Source organism: Furipterus horrens, unplaced genomic scaffold (assembly GCF_987537825.1).
Source record: "Furipterus horrens unplaced genomic scaffold, mFurHor1.1.pri manual_scaffold_6, whole genome shotgun sequence".
Classification (NCBI taxonomy): domain Eukaryota; kingdom Metazoa; phylum Chordata; class Mammalia; order Chiroptera; family Furipteridae; genus Furipterus; species Furipterus horrens.
In genome coordinates this window covers 39,425,971-39,442,965 of record NW_028327176.1, presented here as the reverse complement: position 1 = coordinate 39,442,965, position 16,995 = coordinate 39,425,971, and the positions used below count along the sequence as shown (strand labels likewise).

Sequence of the window (16,995 nt, the reverse complement as noted above, 5' to 3'; positions counted from 1 at the left end):
AACAATAGTCAAGACACTCTGGAAACATTGTTAGAAACATTACTTTTGCAATGAGCTTGAAAGGCACATTTTCAAAGAATCACAGAATCTTAAGAGCTAGAAGGAGCTTCTGAGATCACCTAGTCCAAGTCCCATTTTAGGCCCACAAAGGCCAAGTCCACACAGTTAAATCATTTGCTGAAGGTTGCAATTCTGCTGTGTCAGAATGGGGACTAGAACCTGGTCCCTGGCTTTCAGTTCCACCCAAGTCCCAGTAATCAAACAAGTGTTTTTTAAAAATCACAGGTTTCCTAAGTCACATTTATCACTACAGGTACTGACATGAAAAACTGTCCTTCTCTGCCTGTTAGAGCCTCCTCTTCAACTGGGCAGGCAGTTTAGGGGCAGAAACACATGGAGTGTGATAGGGTCAAGGCACTGAACAATCAATGTGCTTGGGCACTAAGTGAGATGACAGGTATTGCTGCATCAAGACTGGCCTCACATCCTGAGGTGTCAGTGAAGTATTTCTAGAAGGATTATTCCAAAAGGAACACTAACTTAGGTGTTCAAAGGAATACAAAAGAAGGAAGAGAAGTATACGTACCTATAAGCCTCAGGGAATACATTCTAGTTTGGAATATAAGACAACACAGAACAAATGAGACTTGAGTGCTCATGTGTTTAAGATGCACATGAGAAGCTAAAGGAAACCACAAACGGTGAAGATCAGTATAGACCAGAATCACCCAGAAAGGCTTCATGCAAGAGCAGAAGTATCAGCTGGTGCGAAAGACAACATGCTTCTAACATCAACAAAGGGGTGGCCTTCCACATGTGAGAGAGCATCTGCACTACTGAAATAAAAAATGTGTATAAACTCTGATTTTACTTAAAATGGTTCAACTTTCTGCACTAGTGATACCAGGAGATATAGCTAAATGGGTGGTACTCAATGACAGAACCACCAGTCAATACCATTTCTGGTAATGCCATTATAAGCAATGAAGTCAGGCACATTAGGTTTCCAAATACTATGTATATCAGCTCCTGGAAGCCTAACTTTCTAATACTCAATTGTGCAACAGCATATTATATTCTAAAGTCAGTGAGGTGAGAAACAGAACTTGTTAGGTAGTCTAAGAGAATGATATCTACTATCTATCAAGAAAGCATAAATTAGAAAATTTTTAAAAGAATATAACATAATGCCTAGTATACAATAAATATTGAGAATATTAGAAGAAATTTATATACATAGTCTTTTCTGAAGATGTACCTCTACTGTAAGACGTTTCTCAATATAATTTAATATTAATTTCTAATTAAGTGGAATCCAAGATGGCGGAGGAGTAAGTGGAAGCTACACTAACCTCTTCCCAGAACCAATCTGGACTTACAACTTAACTGTGGAGAAATCATCCAGAATAACCAACTGAACACTAGCTGGAGAGAAGTCTTATAACCACAGAGAGACAGAAAAGGCCGCTTCATCAAAACGTGACTGGTAGGAAGTGCAGAGACACGAAAGGGCTGGCTGGGCTCCCACAGGTGGCAGCTGAAAGAACTGAGAAACAGCTCAGCAGCCGGGGATTCCCCCTGAGAAGGGCAGGGTCTAAAGCTCTAGCTGGGATTCCCAGCCTACAGCAACAGAGCAGAAAGTAAAATAGCATCCGACTGTGAAAAGCGAAAAGCCACAGGGTTTTTTGCTGACCTGAAAGAAACAATTGCAGAAAAAGAGCTCTTAAGTGGATCATGTACGAAAGTAGTTTGGCACCCACTTACCCTGGGCTCAAGCAGAGGGAGGGCAGAGAGGACTAGAGGCGCTTGGGGAGAATTTAGGGTGGTGGGTTTGAGTGGAGAACTGAGGGAGCAGCGGACCGGGTCCCAGTGCTGACTCATTCCCCATACTGCAGGCAGACCATTCCCCTCCAAGTGGCATCAACCTGAGGGGAAGCAAAGGCCCCAACTACAGGAATGAATCTGCTCCACCCTTGGTGCTTAACCTGATGGCTGATCACAGATTGAATAGAGTAACAACTAATGGAGACAGACAAAGGCAGTAGATCCCTGGAAGTCTCCAACAGGCTGCCTAGGCCCAGACTGGCACACAGTCTGATGCCACCAGGGGCAGATACAGGAAGTGCAGATCAATCTAAAAAGCAGCAACAAACAAGAAGAGTCATAAAAATGTGGAGACAGGGAAACAACCCCCCATCTAAAGGAAAGAAGGATCCCCAGAAAGAGTGCTAAATGAAATAGAGGAAAGTAAACTATTAGACATGGAATTCAAAACATGGATTATAGAGAAGCTCAATGAGCTCAGTGAGCTCAAAGAAAACTACAAAAAACTCTAGGGAATCTACAAGGAACTCCAGGTAAACTACATGGAACTTACCGAGAATTACACCAGTATGACAAAGGACATAGAAGCTATCAATAAGGGCCAGGAGGAAATGAAGAATACAATTTCTGAATTGAAGAACACAGTATAAGGAATTAAAAGCAAGCTAGAGGAAGCAGAAGATCAGATCAGCAAGTTGGAGGACAACATAGAAAAAAATTCCCAGACAGTATAACAAAATGAAAAAAGACTGAAAAAGAATGAAGAGTTTTTAAGAGAGCTGCAGGACAACATGAAATGTAATAATATCCATATCATAGGAATACCAGAGGCAAAGAAGAGGAGCAACGAATAGAAAACCTGTTTGAAAAACTAATGACAGAAAACTTCCCTAACATGAGGAGAGAAAAAGTCACACAAGTCAAGGAAGCACAGATGGTCCCAATGAAGTTGAACCCCAACAGGCCCACTTCAAGACACATCATAATTAAAATGGCAACATTGAAAGACAAAGAAAGAATCTAAAAGCAGCAAGACAGAAACAGCTAAGAACATACAAGGGAACTCCAATAAGGCTATCATCAGATTTCTCAGCAGAAACACTACAAGCCAGAAGGGAATGGCAAAAAATATTTCAAGCAATGAAAAACAAAGGCCTGCAACCGAGAATACTCTATCCAGCAAGGCTCTCATTCAAAATGGAAGGTGAAATAAGGAGTTTCCCAGACAAAAGAAGGCTAAAAGAATACACCTCTACCAAACCAGCACTACAAGAGATGCTATTGGGTCTGCTTTAAGAAGATGAAGAAACAGAGAGAGAGAGAGAGAGAGAGAGAGAGAGAGAGAGAGAGAGAGAGAGAGAGAGAGACCGAGAGGAAACACAAGTACAAATGGGGAAAATGACAATGAATAAGTACCTATCGATAATAACCTTAAATGTAAATGGATTAAATGCACTAATGAAAAGACATAGGATAGCTGAATGGATTAGAAAGCATGACCCACATATATGCTGTCTACAAGACACCCCCACCTTAGAACAAAAGATCTACACAAACGGAAAGTGAAGGGATGGACAAAAATATTTCAAGCAAATGAACATGAAAAAAAAAGCTGGGGTAGCAATACTCATATCAGACAAAACAGATTTCACAGCAAAGGCCATAAAAAGAGACAAAGATAGACATTTCATAATATTTAAGGGAATAACCCATCAAGAAGATATAATCCTTGTAAACATATATGCACCCAACATAGAAGCACCCAAATATGTAAGGAAAATTTTGAAAGAGTTCAGGAAGTATATAGACAGCAACACACTCATAGTAGGGGACTTTAACACCCCATTGTCAACAATGGACAGATCTTTGAAGCAAAGAAACACCAAAGATAATGAGGCACTGAACAACACTCTAGATCAAATGGACTTAGTTGATATATATAGAACTTTTCACCCCAAAGAACCAAAATATACATTCTTCTCAAGTGCACATGGAACATTTTCAAAGACAGACCACATGGTAGGACACAAAACAAGCCTCAACGAATTCAAGAAAACTGAAATTATATCAAGCATCTTCTCAGATCACAATGGCTTAAAGCTGGAAATCAACCTCAAGGAAAAAACTCAAAAACATTCAAACTCATGGAGAATAAATAACATGCTATTAAATAATGAATGGGTTAACAATGACATCAAGGAAGAATTCAAAAAGTTTCTGGAAACAAATGATAATGAACACACAACAACCCAAAACCTATGGGATACAATACAGCAAAAGTAGTCCTGAGAGGAAAGTTCACACCAATAAAGGCCTACATAAAAAGAACAGAAGAATCTCTAATAAAAAATCTAATCATACAGCTACAAGAATTAGAGGAACAACAACAAACAAAGCCCAGAGTGAGCAGAAGGAAGGAAATCATCAAGATCAGAGCAGTATTAAATGACATAGAGACTAAACTAACAATTCAAAAAAATCAATAAAACCAAGAGCTGGTTCTTTGAAAAGATAAACAAAATTGACAAGCCTTTAACCAGGCTCATCAAGAAAAAAAGAACCCAAATAAATAATATCATAAATGAAAAAGGAGAAATCACAATCGATACCGCAGAAATACAAAGAATTGTAAGAAATTATTACAAACAACTGTATGGCAAGAAATTTGACAACCTAGATGAAATGACAAATTTCTGGAAACATATAATCTTCCAAAGTGAATCAAGAAGTAGAAAGCCTGAACAGACCAATAACAACTAGTGAAATTGAAGCAGTAATCAAAAAACTCCCGGCACACACAAGCCCTGGACCAGATGGCTTCCCAGAAGAATTTTACAAAGCATTTAGGAAAGAACTAACTCCTATCCTTCTCAGACTATTCCAAAAAATCCAAGAAGAGGAAAGACTCCCAAACTCATTCTATGAAGCCAGTATTAGCCTAATTTCAAAACCAGGTCAAGACACAACAAAGAAAGAAAACTACAGGCCAATATTGCTGATGAACATAGATGCTAAAATCCTCAACAAAACATTGGCAATCTGGATCCAGCAACCCATTAGAGAGATCATACACCACGATCAAGTGGGATTCATCCCAGGGATTCAAGAATGGTTTAATATTCACAAATCAATAAATGTAATACACCACATAAACAAAATGAAAGACAAAAACCACATGATTATATCAATAGATGCGGAAAAAGCATTTGATAAAGTACAACACCCATTTATGATGAAAGCACTCAGCAAAATGGGAATAGAGGGATCATACCTCAACATAATAAAGGCCATATACGAGAAACCTGACGCCAACATCATACTCAATGGGCAAAAACTGAAAGCATTCCCTCTGAGGTCAGGAACAAGACTATGCTGTCCACTCTCCCCATTCCTATTCAACAGTCTTGAAAGTTCTAGCCACAGCAATCAGACAAGAAAAAGAAACAAAAGTAATCCAAATTGGGAAACAGGAATTAAAATTGTCATTATTTGCAGATTACATGATAGTGTACATAGAAAACTCTACAAACTCCACAAAAAAACTACTCAACCTAATAAATGAATTTGGCAAAACAGCAGGGTACAAAGTCAATATTCAGAAATTGAAGGCATTTCTGTACACCAACAATAAAATATCAGAGATAGAAACTAGAAAAAAATATCCCATTTACCAAAGCAACAAGAAAAATAAAGTGCCTAGGAATAAACTTAACCAAGGAGGTAAAAGACCTGTACTCAGAAAACTACATAATGCTGAAGAAAGAAGGAAGATACAAATAAATGGAAGCATATACCATGTTCATGGATGGGAAGAATCAACATCATTAAAATGTCCATACTACCCAAAGCAATTTATAGATTCAACGAAATCCCTATTAAAATACCAATGACATATTTCACAGACCTAGAACAAATACTTCAAAAATTAATATGGAACCAAAAAAGACTCCAAATAGCCACAGCAATCTTGAGGAAGAAGTACACTATAGGAGGAATCACAATACCTGATACCAAACTATACTACAAGGCCACAGTAATCAAAACAATCTGGTACTGGCATAAGAAGAGACATATAGATCAATGACACAAAATAAAGAGCCAGAAATAAACCCAGGTCTATATGGTCAACTAATATTTGACAAAGGGGGAAGGAACATCAAATGGAGTGAGAAGAGCCTCTTCAACAAATGGTGTCAAGAGAACTGGACAGGGACACGCAAAAAAATGAAACTAGACCACCAATTTACACCACACATCAGAATAAACTCAAGTTATACGAGGCGGTTCCCCCTCGTATAACTATACCAAAACCTGTATGTAAATGCTGATAGAAACTTGATTCATAATTGTCAGAAACTGGAAACAACACAAATATCCATCAACAGGGAAACAGATGAAGCGAGTGTACTAATTTTCAATAGAATGCTACATATCATTAAAGTGGAATAAAGTATTAATGAACAACAGCATTCATAAATCTCAAAAACATTATGCTAAGTGAAGGAAACCAGACCAAGAGAGTACATGTCCTATAATTCAATTATATGACATTGCTAAAAATGCAAAAAATATAAGGGCAGAAATCACTGCCAGGGGCTGGGAGTGAGAAAAGGGGACAGACTACAGAGGGAAGTAAGAGAACTTTTGAGGATGATAGAAATGCTCTATATCTTGATTATAATGGTGATTATATGATATACAGGTGTCAAAACACATGAAACTGAAGATCTGAAAGGGTGAACTTTACTGTTTGTAAATTTTACATTAATAAACCTACCCTTAAAAAAAGTATGCAAACTTGTAAAGGCTTTTAATATATATTGCTAAATTGCCCTTCCATTAACTTACTTCCTTCTACTCTCACGGAATTTACATTCCCGCTGGCATTCTACATCTCATCAGCCTCAATATAATCAGATTATATTTTTAGACTTTTTCAATTGAGAAGTTCTTTAAAAATGTTGCCTATTTTTCCTGGACAGTTGTATTTCTTCTCTGTTCTATTATTCATTCCTTTTAATCATTGTTTTAAGAAAGTATTTGGTGTTTTAATTAATTTTTTTAGATCTTGCTATATATCTTCAAATATCTGTTATAACTTTCAGTTTTTCATTTCCCTCTCATTATTACAATTTTTTAAATATACAGCTTATGACTTGAAATTTCTCAATATTTTCTAAGTTTTTTCTTTCATATTTTTTAGAAATTTCTGTCAAGTTCAGTTAAATATTCAACTATATTTTTTGTAATTTTTTTATCAGACTCAACATTTTTAACTTTTTAAATTTCTCCTGTCTAATACAGTGGCCACTAGCCACAAATAACTATTAAACTTTAAAATAATTAAAATTAAGCTTTTCCCCTATGTTTTCTACTAGTTTTATCATTTCATATCTTACATTTAAGTCTTGAATCCATTTGGGGTTAATTTCTGTTTATAGTGTAAGATGAGAGTCCAATTTCATTCTTCTGCATGTGGATATCCAGCTTTCCCATCATTTATTGAAGAGACTTTCCTTTTCCCATTTTATATTCTTGGTGCCCAGGTCAAAGATTATTTGATTATATATACCTGGGTTTACTTCTGAGCTCTCTATTCCACTCCATTGGTCTGTGTCTGTTTTTTAGGCCAATAGCAAACTGTTTCCATTATTCTAGCATTGTAATATAGTTTGAAATCAGGAACTATAACATCCCCAGCTTTGTTCTTTCTCAAGATTGCTTTGACCAGGGTCTTTTGTGGTTCCATACCAATTTTAGGATTCTTTCTTTCTATGAAAAATGACATTGAAATTTTGATAGGGATTGCATTAAATCTGTAGATTGCTTTGGGTAGTATGGGTATTTTAACAGTACTGATTCTTCCTATCCATAAACACAGGTCTTAGCAATGACTTTTTTGCAATTTATACCAAAAGTACAGGTGACAGAACCAAAACAAACAAGTAAGACTGTTATCAAACTAAAAAGATTCTACTCTACACAGTAAAGAAAATAATCAACAAAATGAAAAGACAACCTATGGAATGGGAGAAAATATTTGCAAACCATGTATGTGATAAAGGGTTAATATCCAAAATATATAAGAACTTGTGTAACTCATTAACAACAAGAAGAAAAACCCATATAACCCAATTAAAAATGGGGCAAGAGACCCAAATGGCATTTCCCTAAAGAAGACATGCAAAGGGCCAACAGGTATATGAAAAGGTGCTCAACATTATTAATCATCAAGGAAGTAACAATCAAAATCACAATGAGACATCACCTCACACCTGTTAGGGTGGCTATTATCAAAAGGACAAGATAGAGATAAATGTTGGTGAGGTTGTGGAAAATAGGGAACCCTGCACACTGTTGGTGGGAATGTAAATTGGTACAGTTATTATAGAAAACAATATGGAAGTTTCTCAAAAAAAATAAAAAAATAGAAATCCCACACTTCTGGGTATAATCCAAAGCAAAAGAAATCATCATCTTGAAGAGATACCTGCACTCCCATGTTACTAATTCATTATTCACAATAGCCAAGATATGTAAACAAACAGTGCCCACTGATAAAGAAAATGTGATATATACATACATATATTGCAGTGGAGTGTTATTCAGCCATAAAAAGAAAGAAATGTGTCATTTGCAACAACATGAAAGAACCCAGAAGCTATTATGCTAAGTGAAATAAGCCAGACACAGAAAGACAAACACTGTATGATCTCACTTATATGAAGCATGTGAAAGAGTGAAACTTATAGAACCAGAGAGTAGACAGTGGTTGTCAGGGGTGGGGTGGGTGAAGGAAATGGGGAGATGTTGGTCTGACAGTACAAATTTTTAGAGAGAAGATGAGTAAGTTTTGGGGATCTTATGGTGATGATTGTTAACATGCTGTATGCTGCAAATTTGCTGAAAGAGTAGGTCTTAAGTGTTCTTATCACAAAACAAAACAGAAAAAAGGCTAACTATGTGAGGTGATGAATGTCTTGATTATGGTAATCACTTTCTTAGATTTTTAGAGCAGTTTTTAGATTCAATTTTGGTAAAGTTAGGTAAAACTGAGTAAAAAGTACAGTGAGTTCTCATATATCCACTGCCTACCTCTCCCAAATACATCCTCCCCTATTAACAATATCCCACATCATAATATTACATGTATTACAATGGATAAATCTACATCAGCATTATCCTCATCAGAAGTTGATAGTTCACATCAGAGTTCACTCTTAGTGTTGTACATTCCATGGGTTTCGACAAATGTATAACGAAATGTATTCACCATTGTAGTATCATACAGAACAATTATATTTCCCTAAAAGTCCTCTGTGCTCCACCTATTCATCCCTCTCTCCCTTCTAACCCTTAACAATCACTGATCTTATTAATATCTCCATACTTTTTTCATTTCTAAAATGTTATGTAATTGAGATTATACATATTTTCATTTAGTAATATGCATTGCTTAAGATTCCTACATGTATTTTTTTTTTTTTTTGTCTTGCTCATTTCTTTTTAACATTGAATAATATTGTCCAGTCTGGATATGCCACAGATTATTTATCCATTCACCTATTAAAGGACATCCTGGCTGTGTCAGGTGTTGGTAATTACAAAGAAAGCTGCAATAAACATCTATGTGTGGGTTTTTGTGTGGATTTAAGTTTTCAGCTCCTTTGGGTAAATACTAAGGAGTAAAACTGAAAAATCATATATAAAGAATATGTTCAGTTTTGTAATAAATCAGCAAATTGTCTTCCACAGTGGTCGTAGCATTTTGGATTCCCACCAGCAATGAAAAAGAGTTTCTGTTGCTCCACATTCTTGCCAGCATTTGGTGGGGTACTAACCACATTTCACATGTTTAATAGTCACATGTGGCTAATGGCTACTGTACTAGATAATGATATACAGAATATTGCCATCATCACAGAAAGTTCTATGGGAAATGTTGCTCTATATAAAGCTTATTTACACAATAGAAGAAAAGCTGATGTGACAGCTTCTGATTTTTTTCTCTGCACAAAATCTATCTCTTCTCACACTGGATATTGATGGGTCTTTGTATTTGCTCAGAAAGTCAAATACCTGTTCAGTCATTTCTTAACTATATAACCATTAACAAATTATTTAACCCCTCTGAGTCAATTTCCACACCCTAATTACATATTAGTTCAGTGTACTAAATTAGATAAGCAAGCTAAGATAAATCACAGCACATATCATGGTAAGTCCTCATTTTGTAAACTAGTCCGGGTTAGGAGTTAGTTTTTGAATATCTCAATATGGTATTTTGAAAACCCTTTATAAAAGCAAAGCTTGAAGTTATATTTACCCGATCTGGATTTTTGTAACCCAAAAGTAGATTTGCTGCTTTTATATCACCATGAACATATTCGTGTTCATGTATATATTCCAGTACATCCAACTGTGAAAAGAAATACATAAGGTTATAGTGATGTCTATTCAGAACTCATGGTGAACTTGAACATTTTGAATATAGAATAATATGTATCTTTTTAATATTATCAGTGACAAAGTGACACATTTCACATTTATTTATTTACTCTAAAATATCCCATGTACTGGTTGCTCATCCTGGGAAAAGATGAATAAAACGACCCTCAAATATCAAGTGTTTTAATTGAAACTGTGATGAAAGGAAATTAAGATTCGGTAATGCTCATGCCTATGTTCCTGAGAGCCTGATGGCCAAATCACACTGTGCAAAGGGGGAAAACACAATACAACCAGAGAGCTAAAGTGAACTAATCATGAAGCCCACTCAGCAATTCCTTATCCATGGAATAATTACAAATTGAATTTTAGGGACTCCAGAATAGGACAGGACACCATGTCCATGAGCAGAGAGGCATTTTCCCTCTGTAGAGTAACAGAGTGAACTTTGGCTTCATCTTTGAATCCCCTGAGCCTTGCAATGCTACCTACATCCAATGGTCAATAAACATTTGATGTTTGGCTAAATGGATGAATGGGCAAATGGGAAAATTAATGAGTTCTATTCATCACATCCCAACCTGGCATGAGCAGTTTCATTCTATTTAAAATGGAAAAAAAATACAACGGAGCTTAGGCAAATCAAACACAAACAAGATAAGACAAATATGTGGTATAAACAAAATGTGTGCATGGGTGCTATTAAGATTTCATTGCTTCTTACTTGGCAAAGTATATATTATTCATTGCCACACTAATTACTGCCACCATCCCAAACTCATAATAAAAACTTCATAGCACACCCATACGATCAACGTGCTTAGTAAGGAAAATAATATAATCTGCCATAGCTTGCTCTGTTATAAATATAATTGAAAAAAGGGATGTTATTCTTATAGCAATGTAAGCTTGTTCTAATTATGTAAAACAAGGTTGCAAGGGGAAAAAAATCATCAGACTGCAGGACCAGTGCCTAACTGAGTTGGTAGTGCCAAACATAGCACATTCTATCGCTTGCAGAGCCCACTGTTACCAATTTCACCAAAGAGCCCTACTCTCAATAACTGACATTTCTGAGGCAATAATCCTGCAGTCTCTAGTAATTCCGCAAAGGGCAACAATTTGTATATTATTATATGACAAGTAAATAATCTGAAAATAGAGCATGTGAAATAAGTCATTCCTTCTTACCATTCGAATACCTAGCTGCAGGACAGCTGACTTTTTAAAAGTACCATTCTGGTCAGAGATCTTCTGTAAATCTATTCCTAGTCTTTCCATTACCATAAATCTGTAACTATAAGAAGAGGATGTCAAAAAGAGATCTTAAGATAGCAATGCTTGAAACCTTCTGTTTATGAATTAAAACAAGAAAAATTATCCCCAATCTAACAGTAAAGAATGATGCAGTATGAACCATTAAAGAATGAATGTACATTAATAATGCTATTCTTTTGCAGAAAGATATTACTAGTATTTTACTCTGCACTTAGTTCTCTAGAAGAGAATGCTGTGCTGAACCATTCACATTTAGATCATGAAAAAAAATAGTCTTTCTAAATTAAATAGTTATAAATGTAGTTCATTTTGTTCCATGACCTTCTTGTCATATAGCCTTGAACAAATTATTTGTCTATACAGGAAATTATATTTATATTTGTTTTTGAACTTATAAAATCAAATTTACCGTCTCTATACACTTATAAACATGCCTTTTCAAGAATATGGACTTTTTCTTTTTCTTTTCTGTTTGGCATCTCTACCCCTTTTTTTCTTCCTTTCACTTACCCACATAGGACCCCATTCTATGTCTATCTATTATGTATACACACGCAGACATATTAAAAGTTTTGTCTTTGTTTTACAAAAGTGTGATCTTATTTTATGCACTTTTCTGCGTCATGCTTTTTTCAGTTGTATCACTGAAATCCTTCCAAGTCAACCGGTATAGCTTTAACTGATTTATTTAATGGGCTGCATAATATCGCATGATATGAAAGTACCATGCTTAGCCATTCAGTCCCTTACTGGCAGCGTTTTATTTTGTTGCAAGTTTATTGTTTGTTCATTTTGTTTTTACTTAAAGCATTTAAAGACTATTTTAACAAAGCACTGATCTTTGAGCCTATTTTTCTCACCCAGGAAAAAAATATATCACCTATCTTTAAAGGCCGTTGAAAGGACAAAACAGGTACCTAACAAATGACAGTCTTTTTTCCTTTTTAAAATCACTATTAGTAAATTATTTATATGTAATGATTAGCTATATTTGGTGAATTTAAAAATATTTCTATGTCTAAAAATTCTTTTCTTGTCTCTCTTCAAGAGATAGAGCTTAATTAATTCTTCTCTCTTAAATACAGGGTACATTTAACGACTTGCTTCTAGCAAAGAGAATACAGTAGAAATGAGAGGATATCACTTCTCAGATTATAAAAAGACTATGATCCTTCTTGAATGCATGCCCATGGGTCAGCACATGCGCCCTCTCCTCCTCCCTCTGACACTTACTAGGGGAAGCCAGTTGCCCTGTCTGTATGATACTTGGGCAGCTTATGGGAAGATATGGTGAGGATATGAGGCCTGCCAACAAGCACATGAGTGAATTTAGAAGCAGATCTTCTTAGGCCTGCCAATAACATATAAGTGACCTTTAAAGCAGAACCTTCTCCAGTCTAGCCGTGAGATGACTGCCACCCAAAAAACAGCTGAGTACATCCTCATAAGAAGTCCTGAACTAGAACCATCCAGGTAAACCAGTTACAGATAACTGACCCAGAGGAATTAGGGTAGTATTAGTTTGTTGTTATAAGCCACTACATATTGGGTAATTTGTTATACAGTAACATATATTAATATACCACATAGGAAACAGGTATTAGACAATATTTGACTATAATAATTCTATTTTACCTTCTTCCCTTGAATTCAGTAAGACCAGATCCATAAAACAGAGGAATTCCTAAATAATCAAGTTGTTTCAGTTCTATCCATTTTTTGACTGCAAAGACAAATTTAATAGGAAAAAAGATGAGTGTTTTTCATAAAGGAATTTCTTACTTTTGCACTGATGCTAAAACTTACTTAACTAACCTAAATAGAAATTAAAATTTCCTAAAAAAGTTATTTTAGAAATCAAATGTATCTATCAAATGGCTTCAAATTCTATTTATCATTATAATTAACACAAAACATATAAATTTAAAATTAAATAAATGATAAACAACTATTAATAAAATATTGTAATGCCATTACAGTAATAAATAACCAAAAGTAGTAATAGTCATAAAATGCATGGTTATCATATACACAAATACTTGTATTCATTAAAAAATGCATTCCCTTATATGCTAAATTTTTAAATATAACAAAGAATCAGTAGGGAGATGACTTTTTCTTCCTTATTACTTAAAAATATAAAACCATGGTAGTTAAAAAACAGAAACTGGGCAGAAAAATGATCTTACTCTGAAATTACGTTATACAGAAATTGTTTTGATTAAATTTAGTTTTTAAAAAATCAAATCCACTTAAAACAATCAGGTAGCTTATTTAATTTTTCACTTTCCACCATGTATGTTTAATGTTTAAGAGAGCTCTACTGATGAACAATCAAGTTTAATGAATTTTATTTGTCACCCTAAAATATTTTAAGCAGTCAGTAAAGACTATAGTCTTAATGTTTAGAAGGTTTTATTAAGGAAAAAAAAGTTAATTATTGAGGCTAGACTCATCATTCTTTTTCCTAAACGTAATGTAAAGGACCCTTGACTATAAAGTCATTACTCAAGTAACTTCCTTGAAACTTTACTTAGTCCATATAAAACTTACAGTGTTTAGGAAATGCTTTTATTCTTCTTCAGCTCTGCTCATAGCCACTTCACATTCAAATCCTCTAACTGGTAGTTTTTACATCTGATCCTCAGTTCCAATTAACTTCCCAAGTTTCATATGTCTAGCATTTTAAACTTATTTTCTAAATCATCTTAATGTTTAATGCTATCTATATATCTTGCCCTAATCCATTCTAAGATCATTCCTTTTATTTATGTATCTACTGCCCATGCCAATTTTAATTATTTTTCCTTACATCCTTCCTATCCAAATAGTTTTTTAAAAAAATTTTAAAATTATTTTTAGAGAGAAGGGGAAGGAGGGATAAAGAGAGGAAGAGAAATATCAATGTGAGCAACATCGGTCAGTTGCTTCTCAAACATGTCCTGACCTGATGAACCCGCAACCCAGGCACATGCTCAGACTGGGAATTGAAGAGGTGGCCTTCCACTTTCTGGGAGGGCACCCAACCATCTGAGCCACACCAGTCAGGGCTAAATGTTCTTTTTTTATAAAATTAATTTCATTCTACTATCTTTCACATTTAGGGAACTCGTGGTAACTTGGATCAAAAACATAACATTTTATGTAAAGTAGTAGAAACAATTCTGAAATATATAACCCATTATGTAATATCAAAACTTGTACACCACCTGTCTTTTTTATACGTTGTAACAGTTAACTGTATCATTTTACAATAACATTTCTAATTGGAAAGAATTTTCCAGAAGGCTAGAAAAAGATAAAAATATTTACACTCACTTTAGCAAGCATATATATGGAAGTAGCTTGCTTTGCTAATTTTACTTACTACATTCTTTTTTTGCAGCTCTTTGGTAAAATTTAAGTTCTGAAAATAATGGGCCATTTTCTTGATACTCCTATAAAAGAAAAGGACAATTAATTTTACTTAAAAAATCTTAAAGACAAAATTGGTATTGCAACTGTAAAAATATGGATATACATATGTAATATACAATAGTATTTGAATCATTTATTATAAAACACAGGCACCAGATTTCCAGTAAAAATCTCCAAAAAAGCAATAAATAAACTTAAAAAAAATCTCATTTTTAAATTTAACATATTGTAATGCTCTCTATATAGCCTTACACATGAAAGTAGTCTTCTAATGGAAAGAACTTAACTAAAGGCACTGAGAATTTAATACAGACACAGACACTCAATCTGTATCAACATGCATATCAGGGGATATACTGCAAACTTCCTGGTGGTTCATTCTACATGACACCTTTACTGAGTGTCTATTCTACTTCATTCATTGTACCAGACACAGGGGATACAAACAAAAATAAAACCTCATCCCTGCCTGTTAGAACCATACCATCTAGAGTAGAGAGGAAAAAAGAAGGAAGTGGGGGAGGGAGGAGAGGACATACAGCTACATAAGATAAAAGGGTTATAGATGCTAACACAGAAGAACAAAGTCCTCCAGTCTTTACATTTTAGTAGTGTGAAAATGTAACATAATATTAGGTTTACTGATTAGGTAAAATTATGAAAACTATGATGAGAAACATTTTTACAACAATAAAATGAATAAAGCGGAAAAATGTCAAATATATGCAAAATATAAAATTAAGAGCAATACTTACCACTTTTATTACATGTCTTGCATCTTCATCTGGTTTATTTGTGGGGAAAGCTGCAAAACAAAACACAATGGGGAAAAAAATAGTTGTTCCAAATTATTGAATACCTACTATATTCCAAACACTGTGCTAAATCTTTCACATATATTATTTTATTATATCTTCCAAAGACCTCTTATAGTATCGTCTCCATTTTACACAAGATCCTGCTAAGGTTTGACAAGCTGAATAATTTGCTAAGAAATAGCAGACTGGGGACTGAAATTCAAATCTATCTGACACCATAACACACAATCTTTACCACAAACCATATTTAAATGTTCAAACAAGTAAAATCAATAAATGATATTAATCACGCAGATCTAAATGCAGGGGAAAATATTTTCTATATATATAGCATTAAACCCAATTAAGTGATATATAGTAAAATCTGTTGGTTCATTTTTACTAAATTAAAATCTATGATAATTCAGAAATGAAAACTGATTCATTTTAAGTAGAAAGTTAAGAACAATTTATACTTGGTAAAATTCTAAAATAAGTCAAGTTACAAAAAAAAACAGTCTTTTAAAGACTCATAGATGGAGAGCAGGCTGACAGCTCTGGAGGAGTTTGGGGGAGGAGGGATTGAGCAAAAAGAAAAAGAACTCATGGACATGGATAACAGTGTGGTGATTGCAGGAGGGAGAGGAGTGGGTGGAGGTAGAAGAGGGTATAAGGGAGATAAATAGCAATGGAAAAAATACAATAAAAATAAACTTAAAAATAATTTTAGAAAAGAATGGTCTTTTAAAAATCATCTTCTGAATTTAGCAATCTATTATTCCAACATTAAAGAATACGTATCTCATAATATGCTCATTTCAAGCTATCTAACTTATTTATCATTTGCATTTTAGATATAGCAATCCAACTTCTGAAAACTCTACTGTTAAATTTTTTTCATCAAATCAATATTTTCCTCTAAATTATTAGGAGATTCCTGTTTCCAAATTTTGAAGAAGGAAGTTGACATGCATATTTATTTGTATTGTGAAGTCTAGAATTTTGTTATTCATCTATTCACTCTTCATTCAACTAACCAATATTTATTAAGAAGCTAGAATACGCAAGGCACCGTGTTAAGCATTAGGATGATGTTTACAGGGAAGTGAAAAGGAAAAAGGTGAAACTAGTATTGAATACAATTGAAAACCAGCACTCAGATTGAGAACAAGATCTAATTCTTCAGGTATATTTTCTGTATGTTTATCAAAATTCTGTGCCCTCTTATTAC

At 34.5% G+C, this 16,995-nt stretch overlaps 1 protein-coding gene across 5 annotated transcripts in view; it reads right to left on the bottom strand.

Moving 5' to 3' along the window:
- VRK2 (VRK serine/threonine kinase 2) overlaps positions 1–16,995 on the bottom strand; it is an 81,855-nt gene that overhangs the window by 45,994 nt on the left and 18,866 nt on the right. For all 5 annotated transcript variants that reach the window (XM_090281327.1, XM_090281326.1, XM_090281324.1 and 2 more), the window contains exons 3-7: positions 15,723–15,772; positions 14,918–14,987; positions 13,186–13,273; positions 11,464–11,569; positions 10,151–10,243 (exon numbers count right to left, since the gene is read on the bottom strand). In XM_090281327.1, coding sequence (XP_090137453.1) covers positions 10,151–10,243; positions 11,464–11,569; positions 13,186–13,273; positions 14,918–14,987; positions 15,723–15,772 — 407 coding nt within the window. The remainder of the gene's footprint in view (positions 1–10,150; positions 10,244–11,463; positions 11,570–13,185; positions 13,274–14,917; positions 14,988–15,722; positions 15,773–16,995) is intronic.